The sequence below is a fragment of the Plasmodium vivax genome, chromosome 9 (assembly GCF_000002415.2).
Source record: "Plasmodium vivax chromosome 9, whole genome shotgun sequence".
NCBI classification, from domain to species: Eukaryota; Apicomplexa; class Aconoidasida; order Haemosporida; family Plasmodiidae; genus Plasmodium; species Plasmodium vivax.
Genome location: NC_009914.1, coordinates 484941 through 502254, shown reverse-complemented (window position 1 = coordinate 502254; position 17314 = coordinate 484941). Strand labels below are relative to the sequence as shown.

At 46.7% G+C, this 17314-nt stretch overlaps 4 protein-coding genes across 4 annotated transcripts, besides 9 other annotated features; 3 read left to right on the top strand and 1 right to left on the bottom strand.

The window, feature by feature from the left end:
• Positions 1-5: 5 nt before the first annotated feature.
• Positions 6-42: a microsatellite.
• A 406-nt stretch (positions 43-448) lies between these two features.
• PVX_091415 (falcipain-like protein) lies at positions 449-2587 on the top strand (the record flags this gene model as incomplete). Its single annotated transcript, XM_001615224.1, has 1 exon — positions 449-2587. One exon carries the CDS (start codon positions 449-451, stop codon positions 1910-1912), a length of 1464 nt encoding a protein of 487 aa, XP_001615274.1. The 3' UTR covers positions 1913-2587.
• Positions 966-993: a microsatellite.
• Positions 1880-1995: a microsatellite.
• Positions 2588-3624: 1037 nt separating the features above from the next.
• Positions 3625-3934: a microsatellite.
• A 272-nt stretch (positions 3935-4206) lies between these two features.
• On the top strand, positions 4207-5694 carry PVX_091410 (falcipain-like protein; the record flags this gene model as incomplete). Its single annotated transcript, XM_001615223.1, has 1 exon — positions 4207-5694. One exon carries the CDS (start codon positions 4207-4209, stop codon positions 5692-5694), a length of 1488 nt encoding a protein of 495 aa, XP_001615273.1.
• A 1107-nt stretch (positions 5695-6801) lies between these two features.
• Positions 6802-6823: a microsatellite.
• A 1773-nt stretch (positions 6824-8596) lies between these two features.
• On the top strand, positions 8597-10051 carry PVX_091405 (falcipain-like protein; the record flags this gene model as incomplete). The annotated part of the gene is made up of 1 exon (XM_001615222.1): positions 8597-10051. One exon carries the CDS (start codon positions 8597-8599, stop codon positions 10049-10051), a length of 1455 nt encoding a protein of 484 aa, XP_001615272.1.
• Positions 10052-10750: 699 nt separating this feature from the next.
• On the bottom strand, positions 10751-14659 carry PVX_091400 (hypothetical protein, conserved). Its single transcript, XM_001615221.1, has 7 exons — positions 14547-14659; positions 12877-14280; positions 12459-12614; positions 12176-12280; positions 11628-12069; positions 11315-11402; positions 10751-11209 (listed from the first exon to the last, which is right to left on the bottom strand). The coding sequence occupies exons 1-7, from the start codon at positions 14608-14610 to the stop codon at positions 11150-11152; spliced, it is 2319 nt and encodes a 772-aa protein (XP_001615271.1). The 5' UTR covers positions 14611-14659; the 3' UTR covers positions 10751-11149.
• Positions 12103-12166: a microsatellite.
• Positions 12277-12371: a microsatellite.
• Positions 12336-12377: a microsatellite.
• Positions 14660-14802: 143 nt separating the features above from the next.
• Positions 14803-14823: a microsatellite.
• Positions 14824-17314: the final 2491 nt, after the last annotated feature.

Sequence of the window (17314 nt, the reverse complement as noted above, 5' to 3'; positions counted from 1 at the left end):
CGTTTATTTTATTTATATTTTCATTTTCACCCCAACTTTAAACTTTAACGTTCATTTTTACGATGATCTTCGCGATGATTTTCACTCCTTAACCGCTTAACCGCTTAGCAGCTTAACCTCTCCCCTCTTCTCCTTCCTCGCGTCCCTCTGCGCGCCAAATTTCCCAAGCGCCGAGTTTCGCGAACCTCGGGAATTTCCTCCCCCCTGGACGTTCTCCCGAGCGTGGGGTCTCAAGCCCGCATTGGAGGAACCCCGCCACTTGTCCGCTCAACTTTGAGGGCAGCTTATTAGCGCGGCTGAAATTTTCCAACACTGCGAAGAGGCAGGACATATGCGTTACCATTTTGCGTGACTTCGCATCAATCGGCGTGATTTTTTTTTTTTTTTCTTCCTCATCTTCCTCTTCTTTTTCTTCTTTCTCTTCCTTTTCTTCCGCCTCTTGCCAACGATGGAGTATCACATCGAATACGCCTCGAACGAGTCGGGCAAATCGGAGAAGGAGGCCTTCGTGCAGAACTCGTTCAGCCAAACGAATGGAAAGGGAAGGAAGGGCCTCCTCGTAGTTCTGTTCGTGTCGGCCATATGCCTCCTAGCAGGGTCCGCTTTCTACTTTACCCGCACGGGGAAGGAGAGTGATGGCCCCCTGTACGGGAACGCACTTGACGAGAGCAGCAGCGATGATTTCATTATTACCACTTTGTTGAAGAGCCCCGGTGGGAAGAAATTCATCGTGTCGAAGCTGACCGAATTGGTAGCATCCTACGATAAGGATGGCAACTCGCAGGAGGAGAAGCACTCCGGAGAGTTAACCACCACTGAGGAGAGAAGCGAAAAGGGAGAGGAGCACTACAAGAAGCGCTTCGGAAATTTGAAAATTAGCAAAAAGAGCGAAATTAACTTTGCGGATGCCAAATTTTTGATGACCAATTTGGAATCTGTGAATTCCTTCTACCTGTTTGTAAAAGAATATGGAAGGAAGTACAAAACGGAGGAGGAGATGCAACAGAGGTACCTCGCGTTTGTGGAAAATTTGGAAAAGATAAAGGCACACAATAGTAGGGAGAATGTCCTGTACCGAAAGGGAATGAATCAATTTGGAGATCTCTCCTTTGGAGAGTTTAAGAAGAAATATTTGACGCTCAAAAGTTTTGATTTTAAGACATTTGGAGGCAAACTGAAGAGAATTACAAACTACGAAGACGTAATTGACAAGTACAAACCAAAGGATGCTACCTTTGACCATGCCAGCTATGATTGGAGACTACACAAGGGAGTCACCCCAGTGAAGGACCAAGCGAATTGTGGATCCTGTTGGGCTTTCAGCACTGTGGGAGTGGTCGAATCGCAGTATGCAATTAGGAAAAATCAGCTGGTCTCCATAAGTGAGCAACAGATGGTAGATTGCTCCACGCAGAATACAGGATGCTATGGAGGCTTCATCCCACTTGCCTTTGAGGATATGATCGAAATGGGAGGACTGTGTTCAAGCGAAGATTACCCCTACGTGGCCGACATCCCAGAAATGTGCAAATTTGACATTTGCGAGCAAAAGTACAAAATAAATAACTTTTTGGAAATTCCTGAAGATAAGTTTAAGGAGGCCATTAGGTTTTTGGGACCCTTAAGTGTCAGCATAGCTGTAAGTGATGACTTTGCCTTTTACCGGGGAGGTATATTTGATGGGGAGTGTGGTGAGGCGCCCAACCATGCCGTCATCCTTGTGGGTTTTGGAGCAGAAGATGCCTACGATTTTGATACGAAAACGATGAAGAAGCGCTACTACTACATTGTGAAGAATTCGTGGGGAGTCTCGTGGGGAGAGAAGGGGTTCATTCGCTTGGAGACGGACATCAATGGGTACAGGAAGCCCTGCTCCCTCGGCACGGAGGCGCTCGTTGCGCTCGTGGATTAGGGGCCAGCGCGGGAAGAAAGAAGGCTTGGGGGCAGGAGGTTGCCACGCGGGTTGGCTGCTACGCTGATTGGCTATACTAGGCTGACTGGCTACTACTGCAGTTGGCGTTTTTTCGCCACACCAATTGCGCTTTTGATAGACGGTAGCCCCACCTGCTCATAGGCACTCCCCCAGGAAGCCACCCCACACTTGCAGCACATCGCAGCTGATTGGACTTCCCTGAGACAGATTTTCCCCTCGTGAGGAAAGTCCACAAGTCCACCCTTGCGTGGGCGCCCTTTTTGGCGCGCGCGGAGCTCCAGCGCGTTTCCGCGATTTGTCCCCCGTTTTGAGCCCTCCGCGGGTTTATTCCGTCCTTCCTCGCTCGCTCTCTCTCTCACTCTCTATCTCGCTTCCTATCTCTCTCTTGTGCTTTCTCTTTTTTTTTTTTATTCCGATCACCCCGGCACACGTCATTCACAAAGCGGCCAGTTAATAATTAGGCCGTCTTTAAACCGGCGTGTGCAATTGATATGTAACGTTATTGTACACCCCTCAGTGAAAGAGCATCACATGCTTGTAAGTTTTTTTTTTTTTTTTTCGTTTTTCCTTTGCCCCTATTTTGTAAAAGGAAAAGCACCCTAACTGTACGATTATGGAAATGTAAAAAAAAGCGTTTACGTTTACGCTATCAAGTTGGGGATCGCGCGGAGTGGGAAAAGTTACCCAGCGGCGATGTACCTTCCGCCAAAATGCGACGCTGCAAAGTTGGCTTCCGTTCCCATCGCGGATAGGGACCCGTTCATCCCTCTCCCTTACAAGGTGAACATGTCAACCAGGGGAATCTGCCCACCGGGGCGGCCCAGTGTTGTTAACTTCTTCTTACAACACCGTTAAGTACAATTAACAGGGGTGGGGAAAAAAAAAAAAATATTCCAAAATATTCTGTGGAGAAATATGGCCCCCTCGCATTTCCCCGTATGCCATTTTGAGTAGCAGCGCTGGAGATTTTTTCTTTTTTTTTTTTTTTTTCACGTCGTAAAAGTAGAGGGGAGATAATCCACAACGGGTATAACCTGATCGTGCGATGGATTATGTGTTGTTGCTTTATTACTATAACTGTTCCTTTTTTTTTTTTTTTTTTTGCACTTGAAATTTCTATTGGCCGCAAATATAATGAAGGTGCCGTCGTAAACGAAAAAAGTTAACCTCTGGGCGGAACGCAACATACAACTGTGGCAAGTGCCGCTCCCGGGAGAACAAATTTGGCGCTTCGCCAAGCGGTGCATGTAAAAAGGTATATGCACTACTACGCTGCGTTGTGCTGTACGTAGGCCTTCTTTTCTTTACCCTCGTCCTTTCCGCCCGAAGAACTGGTGGAGGCAAACCACCCGAGCGACGGTTTTGTCCCCACACACACCCAAATAAATTATTGCTTGGCGAATTATGAAAATGGCACTTCCCCCTTCGTTCATTTTTAACGCAAAAAAATAGTTGCCCAGGTTGCCCAAATTGCGCAAGTTACCCAAGTTGCCAACTTGTGCGTTTTAAATTGTGAACAAGTGGTAGAGCAACAATTGAGTAATGGCGCGCCCCTCCCCTCCCCTCCCCTAGAGGGGGGGAGAAATGAATGAGAGAAAATTCCTTCGCCTCCCCCGCCGCAGTTTCTCCGAATAAACAAAATAATGTGAAAATATATCGCATGGAGGGGGGAAGCGGCTAGGTTTGTTTATTTATTTGTTTCTCTTTTTTTATTTTTTTACTTCTTATTTTTTTATTTTATTTTTTTTTTTTTTGCGCGCCCCTTTTGTTTCCCCCGTTCATATGGAACAAATTTGAACTACCCCTTCGATGGAAGAGAAATTTACTGAAAAAAAAAAAAAAAAAAAAACAAGTTGCACTTCCTCTTTGTAACGTTTCAAGGAGGGCCTTTTCCTTTTTTCTAACTCATTGCCTTTTTTCTCTCGCATTGCTTTTTTTCTATCTGATTACCTTTTTTCTAGCTCATTACTTTTTTTCCATCCTACCCCCTTTTTCCCATCTCATTACTTTTTTTCTATCTCATTGCCTTTTTCTTTTCCTTTTCCTCTTTTTTTTTTTTTTTGTGTAGCGATTTACGTTATATTGTACATACTTTATGGCTTTCCCTTTTTTTTGGCTCCATTCGCTTTTTTTTTTTTTTTTTTTTTTTTTATGTTCCCGTTGTGACGATCGTTCCGTTCTGAGCTTGAAGCGAGCTCCCCTAGCGTAGAAGCACGCGCAAGTATTGTGGATACTTCTGCTCCGCTTCTGCCCCGTTTCGCCGCCTCCCCAACATGGACTACCACATGCAGTACAACGCCCAGGACCCCATAAACGGGGAAAGGAAGGGGTTCGTGGGGCAGGGCTACATTGACAAGGCCATTTTGAAGAAAAAGAAAAACTGCCTGATCCTCCTGTCCGTCTCGGCCATCTGCATATTCGTGTGCTCGGCATTTTACTTCACGAGACCCGCAAAAAGGGATGGAGGGGTTACCTACAAAATTGCAGACAAAGTGGACGACGATTATATTATTAATTTTCTGCTAAAGAGCAAAAATGGAAAAAAGTTCATCGCTTCCAAAGTGCAGGAATTAATATCAACGTATGACGTGAAGAAGGAAAACCTCCCCGCTCAGCATGGAGGCACCTATAAGCGCTTTGCAAAGAGAGACCAATGCACCAGAAATAATTGCAGCGTTAGTCCGTATGGGAAAAATGCAGCTCAGGTGGAGGTGGTAGCCCAGGTGAATCTCGTAAACCCTCTGGTTGACACCAAATTTTTGATGGCCAATTTGGAGACGGTGAACTCGTTCTACCTCTTCATGAAGGAGCACGGGAAGGAGTACAGCACAGCGGATGAAATGCAACAGAGGTACCTCTCCTTTGCGGAAAACTTGGCAAAGATAAAGGCACACAACAGTAGGGAGAATGTCCTTTACAGAAAAGGAATGAATCGCTTTGGAGATCTCTCCTTTGAAGAAATAAAGAAGAAATATTTGACGCTCAAAAGTTTTGACCTCAAATCAGATGGTATTAAATCACCAAGAGTTAGCGATTACGACGATATAATTCATAAGTACAAACCGAAGGATGGCACTTTCGATTACGTGAAGCATGACTGGAGAGAGTTTAACGCGGTAACCCCTGTGAAGGACCAAAAGAATTGTGGTGCCTGCTGGGCCTTTAGCACAGTGGGAGTTGTAGAGTCCCAATACGCAATCAGAAAAAAAGAGTTAGTCTCCCTAAGTGAGCAAGAAATGGTAGACTGTTCTTTTAAAAACTATGGCTGTGATGGAGGCAACATCCCAATAGCCTTTGAAGACCTACTCGACTTGGGAGGCATCTGCAAAGAAAAGGAATACCCCTATGTAGATGTCACTCCAGAACTCTGCGACATTGATAGGTGCAAAAATAAATATAAAATTACCACCTATGTGGAAATTCCGCAACTTCGTTTTAAGGAGGCCATCAAATTTTTGGGACCCATCAGTGTGAGCATTTGTGCAAATGACGATTTCGTGTACTACGAGGGAGGCCTGTTTGATGGCTCCTGTGGATTCTCTCCCAACCATGCCGTCATCCTTGTTGGCTACGGAATGGAAGAAATGTATGATGCCATGAGCCGAAAGAATGAAAAGCGCTACTACTTTTGGCTGAAGAATTCTTGGGGTGAGAAATGGGGAGAAAAGGGATACATGAAGATTCAAACGGATGAATACGGGTTGATGAAGACTTGCTCGCTGGGTGCTCAGGCATTCGTGGCTTTGATTGACGAAGTTTGACGCGGGGGTAGAGGACCCAGGCGGGAGGAATAATCACCCACGCACTGCACACCGCATCCACGCACGTTGCACATTTCGCACGTGTGGCCATAAATCGGATGTGCCTCCCGCTCCCCCTAAAGGAGAAACCCGGGGCCGCCGTCCGCGCGCTTTTGCGGAGCGAGCTTGCGGAGTTTTTGAGCTTCCCCAATTGTGATCATTTTGAGGGGCATCCGTCCGAACATTTTAAGGGGGGGCACCTCTTGTGAAATTATGAATCGTGCACATTATAAACATCCCGCTGTGCCCCCATTTTAATCGCTCCTTTGCACCCATTTTAAACATTCCGTTTTGCCCCCCTTTTAATCGCCCCCTTTGCACACCCCTTTTTGATGACCAACCCGTTTGCCCCTTGAATAACTGCGATGCAGCGCCGAGGGCCGTGCAAAGAAAAAAGAAGCACATGTGTGTGTACGCGCGTGTGTACGTTGGTGTGTTGAAATTTCCCCTTAATGGAGCAATTGGCAAGATTTATTTGGCCCCGTTTGGGCTGCTCGGGGAGAGGAGCTTCGATGAAAAAAAAAAATAAATTAAAGAATTAAAAAAAAATAAATTAAAGAATTAAAAAAAAAAAAATTAAAGAATTAAAAACGTATGAACCGTTCATACCATTTTAGCACATCGAAATAAGGTGGCGAACGGAGGCCATTCACTTCCCCTTTTTGCAAAATAAATGAAAAAGAAAACAGCTCTTCCTGGCGGATCATTTGCCCGGTTGCTACTCTTCGGAGGGCAAAGAGCCAGCCCTCCTTTCACGATTAAAACATAGGGGAGCCGCTTCAACAGTTGTGTGTCTACCACAGTTTGCGCCCCGCCAAGACGAGGAGAACGAGCGGCCAAACTTTATGTATGAAAAAAAAAAAAAAACATTTCGCGCTGTTCGCATGGGCTGGGGGGTTATTCACACAAAAGTGTTTGTCGAGGCGATGCCAACTGGGACACGCCTGATTGCAAACGAACCTGAAACGAGATGACGGATTGCTCAAAAGGGAACGGAAAAAAGAAAACGCCGTGGGATAATTCAATGTGCGCATGTTTGACAGGCAACTTTTTTTTTTTTTTTTTTTTTTTTCCCCTCCTTTTTGCGCTATCGAACTGGTATGAAAATACCTCCAGGGGGGTCCCTATTTTTTTTGTTACCTCCGCGTATTTGTCAAACGGAGTTCCGCCACATCGACAACTCTGGTGATGCCTAACGGGGGTGTGATTTTTTTTTTCCCCTCAAGTATGCGCGGCTGTTCACTTAACCATTCGTGTGCGGCAAATTTTGCACACGTATGCCTGTTCCCCCGCTCACAGAGCAGTGTCTCCCCCCTTTTGTCTTACTGCCTCGAGGTTACACTCCCTCCGCTCGAAATAATCACAAAAAAATATGTTCATTTTTTTTACCAAACGGATGGAGGGAAGCGCACGCACATATGGCTTATTCCCCCCTTAAAATGTAAAATTTTAAGTTGGGTTAAACTTTAAAGGTGTGCCTACTGCTCGATTTGCAAATTTGCAAAAATAAATCCGCGTAGTGGAGTACGGCCTCGTGGCGGCTTTGTATGCACTTTGGGACAAGGAGGTGGCTATTTCGCCAAGGTGACCTCTTTTCAGATGGCGACGCGTACGCATTGGTGCGATTGGTACGCGTTTATCAAATTAGTTACATTCGACGGAGGTGCTAGCCGGATTTGTCTCAGCTTAGTTGACGATGCGCAGAGATATCCATTGGGCTGGTCACCCCTTAAGCGCCATTGGGTACGCTTTCCCATTTGACCTCTTTCTGGGGATAGCTCGAGGGGGGGCGCGGGAAACAGCCCAGAGGCGCGAGCTCGTTCCCTTCCCTCGTGTGTCAGCATGGCGGTGCGGTTTTTAAAGTTAAAGTGCGAGGGGCAGCCGGTGGTGGATGAATGAGTGAGCGAATAAGTAAAAAATGAGTTAAAAAAAATGCATCAACAAATGCATCAACAAATGTGTAAATAAAAATGTAAACAAATGAACAAACATATGAACAATAAAATGACGAAAAAACATACGAATGATCAAACACGATGAGCGAAAAGCAAAGCAGCAGTGACTGAGGAGGAACTCAGCGAATTTTCCCCCTTGGAAATTTAAACTTTTTTCAAATCCATTTTTTTTTTCAAGCTTTTTTTTGGTAAAAAACTGCACGGCTCTTTTTTTTTTCCCCGCATGTGAGGGGCCAGCGCGCGGCACCACGCGGAAACGCGCGAAAGAACAAATTGCAAAGCACGAATGCGCAAGTGAACGAAAGAGCAGTTGCACGAAAGCGCAAATGTACACTGAGCCTTCTTTTTATATCGTTCCTCACCCTTCATCATTTTGCCAACTCCCACGGGGGCATGCAAATCCCTCCCCGGTCCCGCGCCCCCTTTTTTTTTTCCCGAGCATATGCTAAAAGTTAGCCAAAAATTACCATTCCATTTAAAACATTAGTAGTACAATTTTTAGCAAGCTTTTTTTTTTTTTATTTTTTTTCATTTTTTTCGTGAAAGTTGCGCAAGTTACACTTTTAAGGTTAAATTAAATAACCTGGAGGAGGAAGATCAATTTTTTTTTTTTTTTTTTTTTGGTATTTTTTAAGTGTCCCTGCGTGTCCATTTAGCTAGCTGTTCAGAATTTTTTTTATCAAAAAGGAAAAAAAAAAAAAATATATAAAATAGCTGGAAAAAGCGCGTCCTTCGCGTTAAACACTGAAAGGAAGAGGAAATTTTTGAACTCAAGAGGGTTAGGGTGAAGCTCCCAGGGGTCGCCTTAACGTACATACCTACGTGAGTACATATAAAAGAGCTATATACGTATCATTACTTTTTATTTATTTATTTACTTCCTTATTGACGCAACCCCGTGCTGCAAAATGGAATATCACATGGAGTACTCGAACGACAAGTCGCACAAGCCGGAGAAGGAACTGTTCGTGGAGAAATCGTTCGGCGGCAGAAATGGCAAGGGGAGAAAGAGCCTCCTCGTGGTTCTGTCCGTGTCGGCCATGTGCCTCCTAGCAGGATCCGCTTTCTACTTTACCCGCACGGGGAAGGGGAATGATGGCCCCCTGTACGGGAACGCACTTGACGAGAGCAGCAGCGATGATTTCATCATCACCTCTCTGTTGAAAAGCCCCGGGGGGAAGAAATTCATCGTGTCGAAATTGCAAGAGTTGATAGCTTCGTACGATGAGGATGTCAACTCGGCTAAAGCTTCCCCTTCGAAGGAGGGACCAACTGGAGCGCATAGCACATCCGTTGCTACGGTCAGCAGACAGAAGCAGGGAAATTTGAAAGTGCCCAAAAAAATTGAAATCAACTTTGCAGACTCCAGATTTTTGATGATCAACTTGGAGAAGGTCAACGCGTTCTACCTCTTCATGAAGGAGCACGGGAAGAAGTACAAGACGGAAGAGGAGATGCAGCAGAGGTACCTCGCCTTTACGGAAAACTTGGCAAGGATAAACTCGCACAACAGTAAGGCAAATATTCTCTACAAGAAGGGCACAAACCAGTACAGTGACATAAGCTTTGAGGAGTTCAGAAAGACCATGCTAACGTTGCGATTTGACTTGAAGAAAAAACTAGCCAATTCACCTTACGTGAGTAACTACGATGATGTGTTAAAGAAATACAAACCCGCAGATGCCGTGGTAGACAATGAGAAATATGACTGGAGGGAACACAACGCAGTGAGCGAAATAAAGAATCAAAACTTATGTGGCTCCTGTTGGGCCTTTGGAGCTGTAGGAGCTGTAGAGTCCCAATACGCCATCCGAAAAAATCAACACGTATTGATAAGTGAACAAGAATTGGTTGACTGCTCTGATAAAAACTTTGGCTGCTTTGGTGGTTTAGCCTCCCTTGCATTCGACGACATGATTGACTTGGGGTACCTCTGCTCGGAGAGTGACTACCCCTACGTTGGATTCAAACCACGCAAATGTGAAATTAAAAAGTGCAAGGAAAAATATACCATCAAAAGTTATGTTAAAATTCCAGAGGAGAAATATAAAGAGGCTATTCAGTTCCTTGGCCCTCTCACCTTAGGACTCACTGTGAATGATGATTTTTACGATTACAAGGAGGGCATCTTCTCTTCCGAATGTACAGAAGAACCCAACCATGAAGTCATGATCGTGGGTTATGGTGTGGAGGAAATGTTTAACAGCGAATCCAATGCTAGTGAGAAACACTACTACTACATTATTAAGAACTCCTGGGGGGAGAACTGGGGTGAAAAGGGATTCATGAGAATTGAGACCGACGAGTTGGGTTTGCAGAAGACCAACAACATGACCGAGGCGTACGTCCCCCTGCTTGACTAGCCAACCCTACGTGCGCGGCGTTTGCCCTACTGCGCTGCCGCTGCGGTTCCCCAGCTTGCGTAACTGAAGAGGGCGTAACGTAGTGCTATGCAGTAGCCGCGTAGTAGCCATGCAGCAGCCATGTGGTAGCAACGTAGCAGCCGCGTAGTAGCCATGTAGTGGCCATTCCGTGGGAAACGCCTCGGGATACATTCTCTTTAAGCACCCGATCGATGGGGTACCTCCCCCATGTGCTGCCTATATGGGGAGGGGCTAACCCCAAGCATTTTGCGCTCCCCACGGGAAAATGGCCAATCGAGAAAAAAAAAAAAAAAAAAAAAATTACCCCTTTTCCTCGCTACACCGCATGGCCACGCGCAGAGCCTCCGTTTTTGATGCAACCTTTTGCCGCTTTTTTCTGCTACTGGTTTAGTAGCGTTCCGCGATTGATAATTTTTTTCGAGTTTTTTTTTTGTTTTTTTTTTTTTTTAACGTTGTAAAGGGAGTAGACACATAGTGAGAAAAAAAAATCAAACCAAAATTAAACTGGCAGTGGCAAAAGGGGACGCGGCAAGTCGCGGTGACGAAGCCGCAGTGACGAAGCCGCAGTGACGAAGCCGCAATGGCGAAGCCGCAATGGCGAAGCCGCAATGGCGAAGCCGCAATGGCGAAGCTTCCAATGACAAAGCTTCCAATGACAAAGCTTCCGATGACAAACGACAAAACGACGCGCCCTGCGCTGTGCGCTGAGAAACAATTTAAAATGTTTTAAAAACAGAACAAATGGACGACGCCGCGGTGTTAAATTGACAAGTGGGGAGTTGCCTGTTGCAGCCCCTTTTCTGCTACCCGTTTGACAGTCACCTTGATGGGAGCGGCGGTGTCTTTGTGTTTCCCCCCCAAACGCGGCGAACATGTTCGTGCGCAGGGGTTATTATGCTGTTGTGTCACTCCGAACGGGTGGACGCCTTGGTTAAGTCTCCCCCTTCGCGGGAAGCTCCACACAGGCACATACGTGTATTACTCATGCACGTCTATTATTTCTGCACATCTATCATTCCTAAACGTGCGGCGAAACTGCTGGACACGGCCTGGACTCCTCGCCGCTCCCCCTTTTGGCTACTCCTCGATTTGCGGGGCGTCCGTGCTCGTTAAACTGTCGATGCGGTAGTATTTGTTCTGTGGTGAAGGGGAAATGGAAAAAAGCGTGCACATAAAAGTGGGCACCACGTGGGAAGTGAGCTATACAGGGTGCAGCCCTGCTCTGTGACCGCCGCATCTTACCAGTGAATCCTTCAGGTAGTCGTGGGAGTACCCGCAGAGGATTTCCAGCAGGTGGATGGACTTGAGGAAGTGCGAGCAGATTCGCTTCCTGCAAAAAGGGGGAGCAAATGGGGAGCAATGTGGAGAACCAAAACGGTGCCGCTAAACAGCGCCGCTAAACAGCGAAGCAAAGGTTAGCGCTTCTGCGGAGGGCTCTCCACCTGTACACTCTCTCAGTGTACACCACCGGGTGCAACCACTCAGCTGTAGAAAATGTTTTCCCTTTTCCGCTTTCCTTTTTCCCTTTTCCGTTTTCCTCCCCCCCATGACTTACTTCTCCTCATACGAGATGGTGAAGTCCCTTTCCGACTGCAAAATTTCAGTGCTTATGGAGTTCGCGTGGGCCTCCCCCAGTTCCTCATACAGCCAAGCCAGCACATAATTTGCCCTGGGAATCACATCCACGGCATATTTGATTCTCTGCGTCTGATAGAAGATAGCCTTCTCCCACTTGCAGTTGTCTCTATACCCCTCAAACAAAATGGTATACAGCTGGTACATAATCCAATGCTGCGTAAATATTTTTTCCGCCTGAACGTAGACAGCCAATGCATCTGCAATGTCTGTTTTGTCTGTTTCTTGCAACCTCTCGATGTAGCTCTTCTCGTATTCTATGTACTCGTATGCCATTGCCTCTGATACTTCCGACTCGCAGATGTTGCATTTCGTCGCGATGGGGATTTCGTCGTGGTACTCGCTCTTGATGAAGAAGGTCCCTGCGGGGGAGCGGCGATGCGACCATTATTGGGCAGCGTTTCACACGGTGTAACTGCTCTCACGGTGTAACTGCCTCAAGCGTAGCTGCCCCGTGGCTGCCCCTACCTACGCCGCACGTGGAACACTTGAACCCCCTGGAGTTGTCGATCGGGTTCGTGCATCTGCTGCACATGCAGACGAATAACCAGTTGGTAAGCTTTTCTCTTCTTACTACATGTGGGGGGGGTGGGGAGAGTGAAATGAAGGGGGAGAATCGTATCAAATGTGCGGATGAGCAGATAGGGAAGACGCACCAGTTGGAGCATCCCCTTCGCGAGATGAACACGTAAGCGATAATAGATGAACTCCCTCCTCGCGTGCGGAGGCTGCTCGCGCGATGGCCCCTTACTGTTGGAGGACTTGTACAAGTCGTCGTCTCCGAGGTACGAGATGGTCAGCTCGTCGCCCACCGCCAGCTTCACTCTGGCGCGCAGGACAAAGCTGTCGTTGCTCCCGTAGTGCCAGCAGGCAGTCGAGTTGCAGCTGTGCGCGAGCATGGAAATGCCTACCGGGGGGGAGCAGCAAAGGGGGGAAGTGAAAGGGGAAGAAAAGAGTGGGAAGTGAAACGGGCAGAAAAAGGTGAGAAGTGAAACGGGCAGCAGAAGGGACAGAAAAAGGGGGACGTGAAACGGGCAGCAGAAGGGACAGAAAAAGGGGGACGTGAAACGGGGCAGCAAACGGGGCGCTTTCGCGAAAAAGGAGCCCAAATGGGCCCCCCCCTGGTGCAGTATCGGTGTGTGGCGACGCACAGCTGCGCATCCCCTTACGGTTGTAGAGAACCAGTCCCTCGTTGTCCGTGTGGTGGCCGAAGGCGTTGTAGTGCCACACCTGTATGACCCGGTCATATATTTTGGGGTCTATCCTTTTCTTCATAAAAAAATATTGCAGCCTCCCATCTTTTGCGAACCTCTTTTCGCACACCTTATTCAGCACGTTGAACACATCCGCATCTGCCTCCCGATCGGGTTCCGGAATCCATTTGTCTATGCAGGCCCTAAAGTCGCTCTCGTTAAGGGTCGTGATGGTGCATAAGGCAGCGTAGTGCCACTTGAGAGGCAACTCGAAGCTTTCCTCATTATTCAGTTTATTTAAATGGGCCCATAGCTCTTCATTCAAATCGGGGGTAATGATTATCAGCGGCTTTTCCACAAAGATAATTTTCCCTGCTTCTAAATTTTTTCTTGTAAACATGCACCTCCCTTTTCCTTTGACGTGTGCAATTTCTACTTGCTCATCTATCTGCTCATTATTATATATTTCTATTTTCTCCTCCACTTGTTCTTCGTTTCCTTCTGACTCTTCCAGCGTGTCTGTGGTTTTTCGGTCTCGGGTGCTTCCTCGTTTGTCTTCGTCCGGCATCTTTTTCTTCTTCCCCCCGACTTCTGCTTGCCGCATGCGCCCCTTGCGCCTTTCGCGGTGGTGCATGGAGTTCGCCCCTCCGTCTACGTCGGGCAGTTCCTCGTCCGTCGCTTCGTCAGCGGACTCTTCAGCCGCTTCGTCTACATATTCGTCAACCGCCTCCTCTGCGTACTCTTCGGCCGCTTCCTCTGCGTATTCCTCGACCGCTTCCTCTGCGTACTCTTCGACCGCCCCCTCTGCGTATTCGTCACCCCCCTCTTCAGCATATTCCTCCTTCACGTCCGCCTCAACATAAGTATACTCCTCCTCTGCATACTCCTGCTGCTCATCCTCCTCTGCATACTCCTGCTGCTCATCCTCCTCTGCATACTCTTGCTGCTCTTCCCCTCCCTCGAGCATGGCGTCCATGTCCACCTCGGGGTAGGAGTCCACCTCCGAGAACTCCTTCGTCTCGCCTGTGTATTTCTCAAACTGGAGTTGCGCGTGCCGAGAGGCTCCCTTTTTGCGGCCGACTTCATATTCGAGCGTGTCGCCACGTTCGTACTCCCCCCCGTTGGAGTGTCCACGTCCCTCGCTCCTCTTCTTCTTCAGGTAGTACTCATTCGCAAACTCGGTGCTTCCATTCATTGCGTCTCCGTTTACTCGCGAAAAGGAGCTCGCGAGATATTTCCCTCTCGTCTGACTGTTGCCATCCCCCAAGTCATCATTGAATGTGTAGAAGTCGTCCGAGCTGGTTTCTCGCTTTTCATTTTCGCGTTCCTTTTTCTTAACACTCTTTTGTTTCGTCTTATCGGGGTAGTCAAACGGGTCTCCTGTAAATGAGGGGAAAAAAAAAGCGTTGATTCAGCGTGTATCTATTCCTGCGAAGGGGGAAGTTTATTTTTTTGCTCCAAATGAAGGCACCGTGGTACCACCAGCTAGGAGCAAAACTGTCCACTTCGTTGAGGCAAACGGGGGTGCACCAAAACACACACTAATGCTATAGCGCATGAGAAGCAGTAGGTGCATATATGCATGTGTGTTGGCGCGAAATGCAGACAAATACTTGCCGCAAGTAAGCGGCGCAGCGGGGGAGTACCTTCCAAGTCGAGCGTCTTCGCGTGGGCCCAATCTCCCTCGTCAACTGTGTCAACTTCCACCATTTTTTTTTTTTTCCGACTGGATCTTCTGAGTCTCCTGAGAATTGTCTCCATATTGTATCTCCCTCGTCTTGCTGTTTTTTTTTTTTTTTTTTTTTTTTTTTTTTTTCTCCGTGTGCGTCTTTCTTTTATCTCCAAATGTGCGATTTTTTTTTTTTTTCTCCCCCCTTCCGCGACACACCACAATTTTGTTACGACGTGGAGGGAGGGGAATTCAGAGGACCATCACTTCGCTCAAGTGGATGCAAATGTGTAGAAGGGGGAATGAAGTAGTCTCTGCAAAAGTGATCAGCTCGCCACAACACTGTCAGCAGAATTCTATGCACGGGGTTGCCAAGTGGAAGTGAAATGCGGTGAAGTAACGCGAAGTGAAATGTTCCCAAAATTCTCAGATGATAGAGAACAATTATATTTTATTTTATTTTATTTTATTTTACTTTATTTTACTTTATTTTACTTTATTTTACTTTATTTTATTTTATTTTATTTCTTTTCTTTCTTTTTTTTTTTTTTTTTTCCACTTATGCGTTAACAACTTGGTTGGCAGTCCGACAAGGTGCAAAAGCCTAAATCAGAGTTAACAACTTCTGCTTGCGTACATCCGTAGGGGCACTTATATAAGCGCAACGTATGAAGAGTTTTTTAATTTGTAACTACCCAGATGAGGAGGGGGAGGTTGCCTGGGTGTTGCTCCTCCGTTAGGTGAGTAAGTGACAACACGTGTGGGGGGATGTAGATGTGTGCATTGTCGTCTGCTCATTGGGGAAGCGACAGACAGGGGTAATACGCGCGCGGGGAAAGCTGCGGACGGTGGAGCGGCAGTGGGGGGGCTAAACAAACGCGAAATAAACAAGCAAAGAGGGAAGCAAACAAACGAGCAAACAAACAAACGAGCAAACAAACAAACGAGCAAACAAACAAACGAGCAAACAAACAAACAAACAAACGAACAAACGAACAAACGAACAAACGCGGCACCTTCAAAAACAGTTTGCGTCAACGGTGCGAGGGGCACGCAGGCACGTTTACGCCTGCGCATGTAGAGCAAAAAAACACAAAAAGAAAACGAAAAAAAAAACAAAAAAAAACGAAAAAAAAAGCAAAAGATAACGAAAAAAGGCACAAAAAAGAACAAAAAAAACGGAGGCAACTGCACAAAGGAGAGAGCACACCTAGGTCCATAAACCCGCGGACTTAGTCAACGCGCATAGGTGCCCCCTACGAATTCGTGCCGAATGACATTCAGCAAAATGCATCAACGCCAGTCTTCTCACCGATGCGACCTGTCTATATCATTCAGTGTCACATAACAGTTGCGGTGTGTGAAAGTACAAACGGGAGGGCGGGTTTCCGCACGCAACATTTTAATTCATACAAGTACACATGAGCAGACATGTGTGCATGTGACCATGTGACCATGTGACCATGTGACCATGCGTCCTGAACGCCTTCCCCCGCTTGGCTGTTCACAACAGTTTCATCAGGGGGAACAACCATGCGCATAAATACAAACGGGCGAAGAAACACGAACATGCGGATAGGCGGAAATACAAACACGCAAATGTCCACACAAATCGGGGAAAAAAAAAAAAAAAAAAAACATATATATATATATATATGTATACATATATGTGTATATATTTGCGCACAAGTGGACGTTAACATACGGACGCAACTTCGCATTTCTACAGTTGACTCGTATTCTTCTGCTTTTAGCACTTTGGCCGCTCAGCACTGTGACCGCTTAACACTTGCTACATGCGGGAGCGAAACAAACAAAAAAAAAAAAAAAAAAAAAAAAGAAAGTGTTATGTGCGCCCCTTTTTTACGGGCAAACGGAAATTAACGGAAAATTGCGGTGGTTTGTGAGGGGGACAAATGGGCCACACGAACAAAAACAACTTTTGTCACCATCGCGCGCGTGCGTATGTGTGTACGTGTGCGCATTTGTGAAGGTTGCAATTTTTTTCCTTTCTTTTCTTTTCTTTTCTTTTCTTTTCCTTTTTTTTTTTTTTTTGTGTAACTTTTGTTGAATGTCCACTCGGGGGGGGGGAATAATTCCCCAAAAAAGTTTTTTTTTTTTTTTTTTTTTTTTTAATTTTTTTTCCCCACTCGGTGAACGCAAAAAAAGGTCGCATGCAAAAATTAACACACGTTTGTAAAATTTCTGTGGGGAAGTGCAGCATGTGAGTGGGTTAATGGCTAAGTGGGAGAGATGACTCCTTGCGCGGAATGACAAAACGTGTGTGGTTTCACGTCTGGTTTGCGGAGAAGCGGAGATGACCACGCAGGGGAGGCGTCATAAATGCAAACACCTTTTGTGTGGCCCACCTGCCTGTCCACTGACTCCATTTGCTCCCCTCTGTCGCTCCCGCCAAAAGGGAGGTCACTCTTAAAACCACATCGCTGAATTAAAAAAGGAACATGCGAAAAGAGGAAGAAGGCTGCCCTGGTAAAGAGCCCAATTGATGACATCCCTTAGTGGGTATTTCCCCACTTGTTAGTCTTTGCCAGGGAAATTTACTTCGCCCCCACACCAGGGTATACCTCACATGCTTAGCGTAGCACTGAAGCCTTCTACTTGCGCATGGGGATGTTCGTACCTGCTGTGTCTTCCCCCCATACTCTATGACGTCGTTGTCAAAATGGTCTCTCCTCCAAAAAGGGGAAAGCAATGAATTCTTTGCGAAGGAGCAGAAGCGGCGAC